Source organism: Papio anubis, chromosome 4, assembly GCF_008728515.1.
Source record: "Papio anubis isolate 15944 chromosome 4, Panubis1.0, whole genome shotgun sequence".
In the NCBI taxonomy this organism is placed as follows: Eukaryota; Metazoa; Chordata; class Mammalia; order Primates; family Cercopithecidae; genus Papio; species Papio anubis.
The window spans coordinates 50886759-50902633 of record NC_044979.1 but is presented as its reverse complement, the minus strand read 5'-3'; the positions used below and the strand labels follow the sequence as shown (position 1 = coordinate 50902633).

Below are 15875 nucleotides of genomic sequence, written 5' to 3'. Positions count from 1 at the left end.
TTGCAGCTAGGTGTGGCTTTGTTATCAGATGGAATGAGGGGATATGATTGTAGAAACTCCAGCAGCCATCTTGAATGAAGGATGCAAGGCAAGCTCTGATGATGGCAGAGTCACGAGATAAAAGGAGCCGGGGACCCTGTCACAGGACAGAGCTGCCAGCAATGCCTAACAAACACTAAATATTACTCATATCTAAACCTGAACATAGATAGGCAGTAATTTCTAACCAGTGTTTAGCCCAGCACAAGGCCTGGGTGGTAGACTTTCAATAAATGTAGAATTAAGTTTATTCACACTATTTAGAGTTATGGAAGGCAAGAATCAGACCTTAGACTTTCGTGCTCAATCTTGAAGACAGTGTTTTTCAACCCTTTCAACTGATTATCTCTCAAAACCTAAAATCTCATCCACCATCCCACTGTTTTACCGGGCAGATGTGTTTCTCAACCAAAGAAATAGAAGATAGTGTGTTTTCTACCTATTGTCAGTTAGCTAATTAGAGCAGGATGCTGGCGATGCCAAAATCTGTAGCCCCATCCCTTATATGGCACTTGAGGGGAGCGAGTATAAAGCAGTAGTTAAGACCAAAGGTTTTGGCCTTGGGGCTGCAGTTATCTCTCCTTTTCAAGACCTTGGGGTCAATGTGTAACCTCTCTGGGCCTCATCCAAGAAATGGAAATACTAGTAATACTCCACATGGTTGTTGCAAGGATGAAATCTCTGTAGAAAGTGCCGAGGAATGCCTAGCACAACCAAGAGCTTGTCAAACTTGTCACGCTTTACTGTCTGTAGCGTGCATTAGGCAAACGATAGTTTTATTTGTTTATTTCATCTTCCAAGTATAAGAATACATTGTAGCTCGACATTTTGACACCGGCCCCTAAATCTTTCCCACCACTACCCCCGCTGCGACAAAGCACTACGCTCCTTACGACAGCGTACGACGCCTAGCCTGACAGGAACACCTCTTACGGTAGAACCGCGCGGGCCAATCGCGCTGCTCCCGAGCGAAAACGTAACTGCGCCTGTGCATGCGCAGGGCGGGGAGACCTTGGCGAGGCGTCGGAGGCGCCCAGCGGAGGTGAAAGCATTGGCGGAAGGGAAGATACAGCGGAAAAATGCAGAGCTGGAGTCGTGTGTACTGCTCCTTGGCCAAGGTGAGGGCCGAGTAGGTGGGGTCGTGCTGAGCCAGAGGCACGGAAGGTCCCGCTCAGTGGGTCCGGGACGCGGCCTAAGCCCGTTGGCCTGGCGGAGCCCAGGCGCCTGGCCCGCACCACCCCTGGCCCTGGCCCCGCCTCTGCACCGGCTCAGCCCGGCCCTAGGCTCCGAGGTAGCAGCTTCTCCTGCGGCGGCAGCAGGCGAGGGACGGGCCTGGGCCCAGGCTGTGGCGAGTCCTTTCAGGTTGTGTGACGGCCGGCGGTCACACATGCCACACCCCCAAGCCTGGGCCGAGGGCCATCCCGGTCACACAGAGGCCTCTACCTTGGAGGAAGTGTAAGCCACCCACGTCCCGTATAGTCTGGCTCTTTATACCCTCTGCCTTTTTCTCATCCTAATTCTGACCCCTGAGTGGCCTCATTTTATGCAGTGGGTAGGTAACCCTGGGGTCACTTCTTGAATGGTTCAGACCCAGTCAGCTCCAACAGAAAGCCCTCGGAATTCCCCTAAGGTCTTGTCAGTGTTGGCAGCTTTCAGCTGGTGTTCATTGCCATCTCTCAGGTCTTTCTGGATATTTAAATCTTTAATTGCAGCAGGTTATCAGAACAACTTTCCTTTTTAACCTGCCTACCAGACACAGCCAAATTGTGTGTATGTGGCACCGTGGCCGGGTACTATATTGATAGAGACCTCAAAAATAATACAGCGATCAAACCCCTTTGTTTCAGAGATGAGGAACCTGCGTTCCCAAAAGTTAATGTAACATTCTATAAGTCATGCTTTTAGGGAGCGGCGGAGGTGGGACTAAAACTAGATTGACAATCGGCTGCTCTTTGGGTTTGCTGTCCTGACCTCAAGTGTTAAGAGTTGCCTTGGAGTAGTGTTGTCACTGCCGCCCATTTGCCCACTGTGATAGGAGCAGCGGCTGTTTGCTTTCTTTCTTTCTGCCTCATTGCCCTTAGGAAATGGTAGCCATCCATATATAGAGATTAGGGAGATGATGAGTTTTATCAAACTGTCGTACCTCCAGAACGTAAGTACACTACTTGGTGCATTTTCCTAAGTTACCTTGTCTAATTTGCTATTCCTAGTTGATGGCTCAGGAACATCTTCATAGATGGTTCTAAGTAAATATGGACTATATATACATGCTGGCTTAAAGTTAGGAAACAAAAATTACAGGTAAAAGGATTATCATGTATAGATTATTCAAGTATTTAAGTTAGAACTTTCAGAGCTTTATTCATTTATTTATTTTGAGACGGAGTCTCACTCTGACGTCCAGGCTAGAGTGCAATGGCGCGATCTCGGCTTACTGCATCCTCCGCCTCCCGGGTTCAAGCGATTCTCCTGCCTCGGCCTCCCGAGTAGCTGGGATTACAGGCGCCCGCCTCTATACCTGGCAAATTCTCTTGTATTTTTAGTAGAGACAGGGCTTCACCATGTTGGCCAGGCTGGTCTGGAACTCCTGACCTCAGGTGATCCGCCCACTTCAGCCTCCCAAAGTGTTGAGATTACAGGCGTGAGCCACCACGGCTGGCTCAGAGCTTTATGACATTAAAATGATCCCTGGCACTAATAATTAGCCATGTTTTCTGAAAATTGAATAAAAATACCATTGAATACATTTTTAAAATTAAGTATGAGATGGTTTGTTGACTATTCATAATAAAAAGATGGGTGTGGCAAGCTGAGACTGAAAAGTTCAAATGATTAGTTATCGTCAAAGAGTTATTGTCAAAGAGGGAAAATTGATCTGTAACTTCTGTGTGGCAATGGAAGAAGATACACTAATAATCCTTGCTTGATACATTTGCCAAAAATTGTTCTGTTTTCATCAGCCTTAAGTAGTTCTATGTTTTGAATTCATATCTTACATAGTAGGAACATTTTCTTTTTCTAGAGGGGCCATTTCAATCGAATATCTCATGGCCTACAGGGACTTTCTGCAGTGCCTCTGAGAACTTACGCAGATCAGCCGAGTAAGTACTTAAGTAAAACATTTTTTTCATCACGTTAGTTGACAGTTCGTTTTTGTTTCTATGTAAAAGTAAGTGAATATTGGAATAACTTATGTTAAGTGTCTTATAGTTCATTTGTTTATGTATTTATTCGTTTGAATGTGTGTTGAGCTAGTGTGTTCCAGGCGGTGAACAAGGTAAAACCCTGCTCTTGTGAAACTTGTAATTTGGTGATAAAAGACAAACAATATATAAGTAATGGATAAATATTTTGGGAAGTACCTGACAATTAAAGCAGGTGATAGGGAGAAAGAGAGATAATTTTAGATACAGTGTCAGGAAAGGCCTTTCTGAGGAGATGATGTCTGGGCAGGATCCTGAGTGAAGTGAAGGATTGAGGTTACTTCAGGCAGAGGGAAACAACACTGAGAAAGGTCTGAGGTGGAACTTAGCTTGTGAAGTTTAAGGAATAGCAAGAAGGCTGATGGGGCTGGAACAGAAACCTATAGAATGTAAAATCAGAGAGGTAGGCAGGAGACAGATCATGAAGTGCCTTATAAGCCAGGCCTCGTAGTTTGGATCGTACTCCAAGTATGATGGGAAACAAAGGTTTTGAGCAGGGCAGCAATTTCATATGTTTACATTTAAAAAGTTAATTTTGTCCATTGAGTTAGGTTGTGTTGGTTATTTTAATACTGTTTAGAATGATGAGATGACTTTCTTGACATCCTGAATGAAAGTCTTCATGGGTTTATCAAAAGCATGTTTTAAAGATTAGCAGGATGTACCTTAAAAGGAAGCTATGGATCATGGAATTTTCTCCTGTATACTTTTTTTTAATTTTTGAAGTTCCTGTAAAGGATATGCGTTTTATTTTTTTTAAGTATTTAAAACAGAAAATCAATAGGATTATATTGAAGTACCAAGGGTATTGATTATTTGAAATGAACTGTTTTGACATTTACTGAATTCACCCATATGGATTATAAGTAAAATCGAATGTCTTAAAGCTTCAATTATAGAAATCTTTATCTGGGGGAACTGTGACTGTCAGTCTCCCTGCATTCTGTGAAGTAATTTAATCCTGTATCCTCAACTGTTATCCAGCCATTATCACTTTGGATATTTTATTTCTAGAGGAAGGGGGAGGATTCTAGTCACCCATGACCAACAGTGAGTGAGTGATTTATCCTAGCTTTCAAGAAATCCTTTTTTAAAAAAAGCTAATATGATGATGAGGGGAAAAGTTGGACCTCTTACACACTTTGTCTCTTTTTAAATGGGAATCTCATTTTCTCAACTCACATAACAGGAGAGATGTTAGATTTTCATTTCTAAAGGATGTTTTTTATACCTTTGGAATCAGTCAACAAAGATTATTCAGTGCCTTCTATTTGCCAGGCAGCTCCTGAGCCAGAACTTGGATTTTAGTGGAATGAGGCTGAGCGTTCCACGATCAGTTTGGGGATCCCTTGACATTGAGTAAATCATGAATCACTTAGTACCCATGTATGTAAAGTGTGTAAAAGCTTTGAGTGGATGCAGTAACAAACATTTTACACACATACTTGTATTTGTCTGAGGTATGTGCTTACTGTCTTTTCCTCAGGAATGCAGACTTCATCAGGGCAGGGACTGTGTGTGACTGACTGTTTTGTTTTGTACCTAAAGTGATACAGTAGGTAATCAGTACATATTTATTGAATGAATGAACCCTGGGCCAGGTCTGTTTTAGTTACTGCTCTATGGCAAAGCATCTGGTATGGTGTCTTGTACAAAGTAAGTATCCAGCTACAACAATAATAATATTAACTGATGCACTAAGGGCTTAACTCTGTCTTGGGCACAGATTTAACCCTCATGGCCTTTCTACTACCTATGTGCTGCTGTTCTCCCCATTTTATAGATGGAAGAGTTAGGTTTTTCAACTAGGAAATGACAGAGCTGGGAGAATCCTTTTGACTTCAGAGCCTGCACTGTTAATGTTTTATTCAGTTTTCTTCCTTACATGAGTATTGATTGACTCTCCTGAGAAGTTCAAATCTTACTATGATACAGTCTCGGTTACAACATCTGAGAGATGTCTGAATAGCCTTATGAACCAGGTTCATCAGAATTTGCAAAGTTGTGTGTGTTGCTGTTGATGTGACCTTTTATTTCATGATAGCACTTAATCAAACTTGTAGCACTTATATCACTCATGTTCACTCATTCATTCATTCTTTTATTTATTATTTTGACAGATACTAATATCTACTATGTGTTAGTCACTGGGCTAACTACTGGAATACAGCAGTGAGCAAGACGGACAAGACCCAGCTTTTATAGAGCTTACAATTTAGTTGGGGGAGACAAACATCCAACACATAATTGTGACAGGGGTCCACAGACTAAGCATAGGGAGTAATGACATCTATATATATATGGATTGGGAATGGTCACATAATTCTTTCCTTAGGAATTATATTGATAGCTGAAAAGGTTGAGAGTAACTCTGGTTACAGGTTGACCTTTCACTGTAATTCTTTTTTTTTTTTTTTCCTATTTAGACTATAAGAACTAGGGCTATGTCATTTATGTATACACACACACGACACAGCATGTGCAGGCACACCCCCCCAAGAGCTTAAAGTAGTGTTTGTAATGTGAAATGCGTGCTGTTAGTGTTTATTTCTAGGTAGATGGAACAGATCGTACATAGGTAGATGAGCATAATTCTATGCATGTAGGCTAAGAGTAGTAATTCACTGTTACTGAGGCTTAAACTGCATGGTATTGGTGAGTAAACAGAACGTGGTAGGAGATGAGGCTGGAGAAATAGTTACTGAAGGAATTTGGATGTTGTACTTAGGAACATGGGCTTTATCTAACAAGAGATTGGGGAACCAATAGAGCATAACAACAAAGAGAATAACATCTGAGTTGGGTTTTAGCTCTGTGGTAGCACTGTGTAGGCTAAAATGGAGGATGTGAATGAGACCAGAGGCTGCCAGACTGAAGTTTGGAGGTGGATCTGAGAAGGGGAGTAACACTGAGTAACCAGTATGCACCTGGCACCTTCTTAGGATCTTAACATGCGTACTCTCTGAGGCTGCAGGTGTCATCCTTACTATTATCCCCATGTTATCAAAGCCCAGAGAGATTGAGTAATTGGCCCAAGAACTTAGCCGGGATAGAGTTTGGAACCCAGGTTTGTTTTACTTCAGATTATTTCTTTTTTTACTGTATTTCTTCTTTAGGGACCAGGAGGTTATGACCAGAAAGTGGAGTGTTGATTTCAGAGGCTGAACAGTTTTGGGTTATAAGTATAGAGTGTTCACTATAGGAGGAGGTTACTGAAAAAGACTGGAGAATAAGGCCATTGACAATGTAAAAACAACTTCCCTTACTCCTCAACAAAATGTCAGCAAATAAACCTTACCAAGTAGCTCTCATATTCAGTACATTTGGTAATTAATGATTATTGCCTTATGACATCTCTTTTCCTGTTTGATTTTTCTTTTTAAAAATCTGGGTTGTTTTTTTTTTTTTCTTTCTAAGACGAGGTCTCGCTCTTGTCTCCTAGACTGGAGTGCAATGGCACAATCTTGGCTCACTATAACCTCCGCCTCCCAGGTTCAAGCAATTCTCCTGCCTCAGCCTCCCGAGTAGCTGGGATTACAGGCACCTGCCACCATGCCCGGCTAATTTTTGTATTTTTAGTAGAGACGGGGTTTCACCATGTTGGCCAGGCCGGTCTTGAAGTCCTGACCTCAGGTGATCTGCCCGCCTTGGCCTCCCAAAGTACTGGTATTACAGGTGTGAGCCCCCATGCCCAGCCAAAAATCTGGTTTTATCTTCATTTTGACATGTACCTCTTTTTCCTCACTGTATTGTAAGGTTATTGAAGGTACTGATGAGTCATAACTATTTGATTTTGTTCTGATAGTAAAGCATATTCTTGTCATTTTAGTTGAAGTTCTTGATTGTCCAGGAGGTTATGGGATCATCTGAGTGTTTTGGCAGGCGATAGAACATAATGGTATGTGGGAGCATACATGTCAGAATCTAGAGGACCTTGTTTGAATCCTGGCTAGATTACTTACTAGTTGTGTAGCCTTATGCAAGTTATTTAGTTGTTTTCAACCTTTTCTTCCTCTGTTAATGGTAGTAATAACTATGTCATAGAAATGTAATGAGGCTTACATAAGACAGTACACGTGACTGGCTCACTAACTGGCACATTGTAAACTACCCAAGTGTTAGGTATTGTAGACTGACTTTTTTTTTTGAAACAGGGTCTCACTCTGTCGTGCAAGCTGGGGTGCAATGGTGCGATCTTGGTTCACTGCAACTTCTGCCTCGCAGGTTCGGGAGATTCTCATGCGTCAGCCTCCTGAGTAGCTGGGACTACAGGCATGCACCACTATGCCCAGCTAATTTTTGTATTTTTAGTAGAGATAGGGTTTCACCATGTTGGCCTGCCTTGCCTTGAAGTCCTGACCTCAAGTGATCCACCCACATTGGCCTCCCAGAGTGCTGGGATTACACAGACTGACTTCTTGAGATACATCTTATAATTATATTGATGATTAAAATTGATTTGTAACACAACACCTTTATTTCAGTGGTAGCCTGGATAATGTGGTGCCTTATTTTCCTTATAATGATCTAGTATGTAACACTTGGAGAATTTGTAGAGTACTTTTCTTGCCTTTTTTCTTTGAGTTAATTTTAATAACATTAATTGCCTTGTTCAAGTCAGTCACTTCTTATTGTACTCCAGTATTTTTAAAGTATCAACCTGATACTTTAAACCTGATAGGAGCACACATTTCCGAATCTAAAGGACCATGTTCGAATCAGCTGATACTTCACTGACACTTGAAACACAGATTGCTATTCAGCTGTCATTTGCCATTTTTCCATCAGGCTTGCCTTAAATAAATGTATTTCATTTAACTACTTTTCTGTATCCTTTTTTTTTTTTTTTTTTCTTTCTGAGATAGAGTTTCGCTCTTGTTACCCAGGCTGGAGTAGTGCAGTGACACGGTTTTGGTTCACTGCAACATCCACCTCCCGGTTCAAGTGATTCTCCTGCCTCAGCCTCCCGAGTAGCTGATTACAGGCTCTCACAACCACGCCTGGCTAATATTTTGTATTTTTGGTAGAGATGGGGTTTTGCCATGTGAGGCTGGTCTCAAACTCCAGACCTCAGGTGACCACCTGCCTCGGCCTTCCAAAGTGCTGGGATTACAGGCATAGGCTACCATGCCGGCCTGTATTCTGATTTTTTAACTTTATGTATGGGACCTAACCTGTAAAATTCTTCTTGACAAGGAGAGGGTGAGTCAGAATCGTTTGTTGTCAGCTTTCATTTGTATGCATCCTTTGGTACAGGTGAGAGTTAGATTATTTTTCTGACATTTTATTATGAAAAATTACAAACATTTAGAAAATTGTAAGAATTTTACATTGAACACCCATAATTTTCTTCCATTAACATTTTCTGTGCTTACAGTACCACATATGTGCTCATCAGTTTATCCATCAGTCCATCTTATTTTTTGATACATTTCAAAGTATATTGTAGATGTGTGTATACTTCCCCTAAATACTGGTTTGTTTTTGAAAGTTTGTTCCTGGCTTATACCCTCCTGTATTCTCAGTTGACAGATCTTTACATGAAGAGTCTGCTTTTTTCTCATTTTTGTGCATCTTAGCACTTTAGTGGTATTGTGATGGAATATTACATCTAGTATCTATAGTGAGAGAGGAACTCTTGAATTTTTGGTATTTTCTGAAGTTTAAAAAAAAAAAATAACCCCTAAGATTACGTAGTGAATAGGGAAATGAAACCCAAGGGTTTTGGCTATTATCTTTTATCTCTTGTTTACTTCTCCTGACCTTACTAAAACAGTTCTTTTCCAAACCAAATTTATTTTTCATTTTAGTACCATGGACCTACTCTAAGAATTGTTACATATCAGTGATTAAAGATACATGCTCAAAAATACATATACTCAAAATTTAAAATATTTAATTCAGTTTTATTGTCATTAAAAGGGTTTTTGGAGAATCATAGCAATAATATGTTATAAATATATATGCTTATGTAAGAATGAGAAAAGAATATAAAATATGGCAAAAATTGAATTTTATAAAAACTTTCCTAGAGGAAAGATTGGGAGGTCCCATAAACAGTTTTCTCTGGGTTGTATGGCAATGTGGATGGGTTTTTTTTTTTTGATTTAGTGTATTTATTCAGTAAACTTGTATTTTTAATCAGAAAAGACATTAAAAATTCAGCAAAGAAACCTGTTTTGTAGCTTGTATTTACATTACTCTGAAATTAAAAATTAGAACCCATTTGAGGGATGTTGTGTAGATTATCACTTGGTTCAAGATTTGAAAATAAAAATACATTTTATTAGATACTTAATTCTGAACCTGAGTCTGAACCACGCAGGGTGGCTAAAAAGCACAAATGAATCAGTAAAAATTGAAGCAATTTTTCATATATTGAAATGACTGTACATATTTTTCATGTATTATCTCAGTTATCATCTGCTATAACCAAAGAAAATCTCGTACTTTCATTTATTCAGCAGGAGGGATTCTTAGATTTTTGTGGATAATTGGGCTGAATAACTTAGTTATCCACCAACACAGAGGTTCTATGATTCTATTCAGGCCAGCAAAGGTTTTTGAATGATATTACTCTAGGGATGTGTGTTTTTGGGGAGAGGCGGTGATGCAAATTAGAATAGTATTCTTTGTAGGTCAGAATATACCTACTATGTATAGAATACTTACTATGTGTGCTAGAGGTACTATGCTAAATTATTACATACATTATTTTATTCTATGAAGTAGATTTTTTTGTGGTCTTTCTTTTGCCAGGTATGGAAACAAAGATGAGGCAGGTTAAATTACTCACCTAAGGTCACTTAGGTAGTGATTATAAAGCTTGATTATTGCTCTCTGGGATTTTAGTTTATGATGGTTAAAACTGAGGAATGGAATAGTATTGAATAATGGAAAGACTACTGGAAGTAGAGTCAAAAAGCTTAGTTTGTCTCTGCAGTTCACTTGCCAGTTAACCTTAGACAAGTTAATTGACCTCTCTTGAACTTCTTGTTTCTTCTGTGAAATGTCTTATTTATGACATCTTTATCTTCCTCATAGGAAATTCTGAGACTCAAACATGATAATATATGTGAATATGTGTTACGAATTGCTAAATGGTAGACTAGTTGTGGTTGTCAGGACAGTGGAAGGGGAAGAAAAGGGAGACTGTTTCCTAACTCTTAAAAGTCATTGTTACTTTATTTGAAGTTGGATTGAGAAGAATGGGAGTAATTGAACTTATTTGCACATTAGTATTACGATTGTTACACTCCTAAGGATACTGATCAAAATTAATTTTCAATTTTTTATCTTTATTTGAAAAATAGCCACAGTAGTTAATTGAATATTCTGGTTAGCCTATTATCTTAAAGTATACAAAAAATATCAATATGCAAGTTCAAAACATATTTGTTAAATATTACGTGGAAGCTGTTTTTTCCCTCATATTTCAGAAGTTAAGGACCTGAAAAAGGTAATAGGTCTTAAATTTATTGGAAATATTAAAGCATAATATAAAATTATCTTATTTAATTCTAACATCAATCATTGAAGGCAGTGTTTTCATCCCCATATTACAGAACGGTTAAGTCATTTGGTCAAGTTCACACAACTAATCATTGGCAGCGCTGAGATTTGAAGCCCAGAATGTCAGATTCCAAAGCTCAGGCTCTTTGCTTCATACATACTTGTCTTCCAGTATCACTAAATTCCTGTCAGTTATTAAATCAATAGAATTTAGGAAGGTCAGTGGATACAATGTTAGTATTACAGAACTCAGTTGTGTTTCTGCATGTTGTAATGAATAGAAAATAATAGAAAATGAAATTTAAGATAACAGAAAATGAAATTTGAATATTTATGCCATTTTTCAGTAGCATCAAAGAGCATCAAGTAGTAGTAATAAAATAGTGCAGAAACTATGTAGAAAATGCTGATTTGTACTCTAAGAGATTTAAGTATTGGGTTGTTTGCTCTTCCAAAGAGCTCTTTTTGGTAACTATTAAGCAATTTACTATTTTATATCAATTTGCTTTTATTGTAGTTGATGCTGATGTAACAGTTATAGGTTCTGGTCCTGGAGGATATGTTGCTGCTATTAAAGCTGCCCAGTTAGGCTTCAAGGTAAGGTTTGAACTCCAACTAAGTATTGATTTATTTTAATTTGGGAAGGGTTGATCATGTGTATAAAGTACTTTGCAGGCAAAAACATGGTAAATACTTTCTTAACTCTATAAATAACTTGTAAGCCTGAGACTAATAAAGATTAGGTTCATTTGGTTATAGTATTCTCTTGGAATGGAAAGTGAAATCTATTAGTTTTCTTCTCTTCCCAGTACTTTTCATTTTGACTTCTAATCACACTTTGGAAGATACAGTGATGGAACTAAAAGCGTATATTGGGTAATGTTAAGCACAAAAAAATATCTTTTAGAATAATTCACTTTTGGGTTAGCCCAAAAGAGTTTATTATTATTCAAATGGTAAATTATAAAGGACTACATATTTTAGTCTCTGTGAAAACACAGCTCAAATAGCTTGTTTTGTAGACAAATTAAGACATATATTTGGCATTTTAGTGATCTGAAACATTGGGGTTATGTGCAGTTAAATAATATTTTCTTTGGTTGTAGACAGTCTGCGTTGAGAAAAATGAAACACTTGGTGGAACGTGCTTGAATGTTGGTTGTATTCCTTCTAAGGTGAGCATATGTTTTGTACAGCGCAGAGATTGTTTTTGGCTAGCAACCAACTAGAAGGATGGATTGAGACTAGATTAGACAAATACACTTGTTAAAAAACAATCCAACTTGTGGCACATTTCACACAGAGAAAAAAAAGAATGATAAAAAACACACTTCTCTTTTGTAAAACTTAAAGAGTGCTGTCACTATTCTGCTGCTCATTCCTGAAATAGCTTCCTTGTCTCAGAATGCCTAGCTTTCCATTCAGACAGACTCTGGTGTTCTAGTTTTTTCTCTTTATCTTTCCTTTACCAATGTAACAGATAATAGATAGTAAGTAAATTGTTCTTTTAGGTCCTTTATGTATGTAAACATGACTGCCTTTTTCACCTGCCACCCTGAAGTGTGTACTTATGCCTTTACTTTTAAAGAAAGTAAAAGTCTTTTTCATTCTTGTTTGTTGAATGTTTTTCACATCATTATTGTCTGTCTTTGATTAATAAGAGAAACTGAATGGGTGTAGTCCCATATACTATTCCATGTAGAGAATGCCATGTCTTTTTTTTTAACTTCTTTTTAAATTTTTATTGTAAAGTGACAGATTACAATTGTATATATTTATGGCATACAAAGTGGTGTTATGATTTATGACTATAATGTGGAATAATTTGGTCAAGCTAATTAACATATTCATTACCTACCATTTTTGTGGTGAGAACATTTGAAAGAGAATATCGGCCGGGCGCGGTGGCTCACGCCTGTAATCCCAGCACTTTGGGAGGCCGAGGCGGGCAGATCACCTGAGGTCAGGAGTTCAAGACCAGCCTGACCAACATGGAGAAACCCCATCTCTACTAAAAATACAAAATTAGCCAGGTGTGGTGGCGCATGCCTGTAGTCTGAGGGAGAATTGCTTGAGCCCGGGAGGCGGAGGTTGCGGTGAGCCAAGATCGCACTATTGCACTCCAGCTTGGGCAAAAAGAGCGAAACTCCATCTCAAAAAATAAAAAGAAAGAGACTATCATTTCATAAGTGCTTTTTGATTATTTGAAGTCTATGTATGAATATTTGATAATTTAATCTTTTTAATTTCCTTTAGGCTTTATTGAACAACTCTCATTATTACCATATGGCCCATGGAAAAGATTTTGCATCTAGAGGAATTGAAAGTAAGTATACTTTTCATACTTAATGACATAACCAGACTGCTTGACTTGGCTCTTCTGTCTAAAGACTTAAATGTGTCTAATGTATGTATAATAGATGTTTAGTGAAGGAAGAGTAAAATAATCTCAAAAATTTGGAGAGATTTACTTAAAAAGGAAGGCCTAAGTCCAGATTTCTCCCAGCCAAGTATAACCAAGCCTAACTCTGCAAATCCAGATTTCTACCATTATGTCTTCTGTTCCTTTGCCAACTTTTTCCTGAGGTTTGCCTTTATGTGTTTTTGAATAGTCAGTTTTCATTTCCTGAAACCTGGAGATCACTGAGAAGGCTGGATTCCTGAGTACTGTGGGGAGATAGAGGAAGGAAGGAAGGCCCACTTAAGCTTTTGGTAGTAGAAAAATTAGAGAGAAAGAGTGAGGCATAGCGGAAAAGGAAAAGGACATTTCATAACATATCTTTTCTCCTGACATATTTTTTGAGCTGTTTTAATGTTTTGTCTCCACTTATTGTTGTTGGTAGGTACTTCCAGAAAGGTAGTCTCTTCTGGGCAGGACCTAGTCATAACCTTGGGTTGTTACTTTTCCTTCATTTGTTTCTTTACAGAGGTAGGTTTGAGGGGCTACTTACAGGCAGTCCATTGGATATAGAGATGATGTGTATGCACTAAATCATATAGAATATCATACTAGATGAAAAATGGAATGATGTAAAGAAAGAAGAGCTAGGGGTAGTCAGGAGACCTGCATTGTAGGCAAGGCTTTTACATCCTAGCTCTGTGAGCCTGGGTAAATCAGAAATCTTTCAGTCTCTTTTTGCTTATCTCTAAGATATGTGTTGGTTGTTATGTGAGGTACTTTCTAAGATACCCTTCTTACCTCTAAAGTTTAATTGAGTTGAGCATTTTTATCCAATACTGTTGCTTCAGAGTTCTCTTCTGAGTTGAATGAGTGATTAAAACCTAGGTGATTAAACTTTGTCAGCCGTAATTATAAGTTATTACATTTTGAAACTTTAATACTGGCTTTTATGAGCATTAGGTTGAAATTTTCCAGTTGGTGAGTGAAAAACACTGCACAGTGCTTCAAGAATTTAGCTAAGGACTAAAGATTAATTTAACAAATTACAGTGTCCGAAGTTCGCTTGAATTTAGACAAGATGATGGAGCAGAAGAGTACTGCAGTAAAAGCTTTAACAGGTGGAATTGCCCACTTATTCAAACAGAACAAGGTCAGTGTTTAATATTCAGATTTCTGCTTTACTTTGAATACACATTAAACTTCGCATTATGGAGTGATGATATTTGAACTTGGTTACAGGGGAATATTTATTTAATTTAAAATAGCTTGCTAACCTGAAATAGATTTCCCTGACATATATCACATGTTTTGCTGCATGGTGTAGCATTACTGAGTAAGGAAGCATTTTGTTTTAGATAAATTATTTACAGAGTGATTTTTCCTTGGAATGATTCATCAAACAAATTACTTTAAACTTTGCGAATTTATAAACATTATTTCATAAAGGTTATTCATGTCAATGGATATGGAAAGATAACTGGCAAAAATCAAGTCACTGCTACGAAAGTTGATGGCGGCACTCAGGTTGTTGATACAAAGAACATTCTTATAGCTACGGGTTCAGAAGTTACTCCTTTTCCTGGAATCACGGTATTTATGCTTCGTAATTTACAACCATTACAACTTTTCTTTAGAAATATGTTTTATAAATTATTTATGCTATTTGTGAACTTTGAGAGATTTCTGACTGAAATACTATATTTTGATGGTCATTCAGCTTTGGGAAGTTACCTGTCTTTATTCTGCAGTGATTTTGACCAGCTATAGAACACTTTATATTAAGATATGTTTGAGTACAGTATGAAGTTAAAATTGACCATTGCGTTTGGAATATTGGAGGATAAAATTTAAAGTCAGCATTTTTAATGGGATTTGATGAAATTAGGTATATAGATACCTCAAAACAAATAAATGACGTAGTATTTTTAGTGATTCTGCTGAGATCACAGTTTATAAATACATTTATCTCTTCATATCCTTCGTGGATTGGTTCCAGGACCCCCCCTTGGATACCAAAACCCACAGATGCTCAAGTGCCTTACATAAAATGACATAGTATTTGCATATAATCTGCATACTTCCTCCTGTATACTTTAAGTCATCTCTAGGTTACTTATAATACCTAATACACTGTAAATGCTATGCAAGTAGTTCTTATACCGTATTGTTTAGGGAATAATGACAAAAAAACCCATCTGTACATGTTTGGTACAGATGCAGCCATCAATTTTTTTTCTGAATATTTTCAGTGCATGGTTGGTTAAATCTGCAAATTCAGAACCCATGGATATGGAGGGTCGACTGTACTAGGTTTTTTCAGATTATTTTGATTATATCTTTTGTTTTTCTTACAGATTGATGAAGATACAATAGTGTCATCTACAGGTGCTTTATCTTTAAAAAAAGTTCCAGAAAAGATGGTTGTTATTGGTGCAGGAGTAATAGGTGTAGAATTGGTAAGTGTTGTCTTTCTGCTTCTTATTACCTCCTTGGAGTTGGAAGGGACTTAAAGGTCACCTTTTTGATTCTTTGTATAACATTATAGGCTGATCAGCATTGAGTTTTGCCTGAACACTTCTAGTAAAAAAGAGTTTACTGTTGTTTTTTTCAAGACAGCCTATTTATTTACTCATTTAGAATGTTCTTCTTTATTTTAGTCTGTTTCCTTGTACCTTCCACCCTCCTATTTCCTAGAACTGGTCTAATTCTTTTTTAATATG

General features: G+C 38.0%; 1 protein-coding gene across 2 annotated transcripts in view; it reads left to right on the top strand.

Annotated features, from left to right (window-relative positions):
• Positions 1 to 845: 845 nt before the first annotated feature.
• The window catches only part of DLD (dihydrolipoamide dehydrogenase), a 42417-nt gene continuing 27387 nt past the window's right edge, over positions 846 to 15875 (top strand). For both annotated transcript variants that reach the window (XR_645282.4, XM_009203661.3), the window contains exons 1-8: positions 846 to 1157; positions 3062 to 3140; positions 11272 to 11351; positions 11861 to 11929; positions 13011 to 13080; positions 14205 to 14305; positions 14602 to 14745; positions 15510 to 15611. Coding sequence is in view for 1 of the 2 variants with exons in the window: in XM_009203661.3 (XP_009201925.1) it covers positions 1119 to 1157; positions 3062 to 3140; positions 11272 to 11351; positions 11861 to 11929; positions 13011 to 13080; positions 14205 to 14305; positions 14602 to 14745; positions 15510 to 15611 (684 nt within the window). In the remaining variant the exon portion in view is untranslated. The remainder of the gene's footprint in view (positions 1158 to 3061; positions 3141 to 11271; positions 11352 to 11860; positions 11930 to 13010; positions 13081 to 14204; positions 14306 to 14601; positions 14746 to 15509; positions 15612 to 15875) is intronic.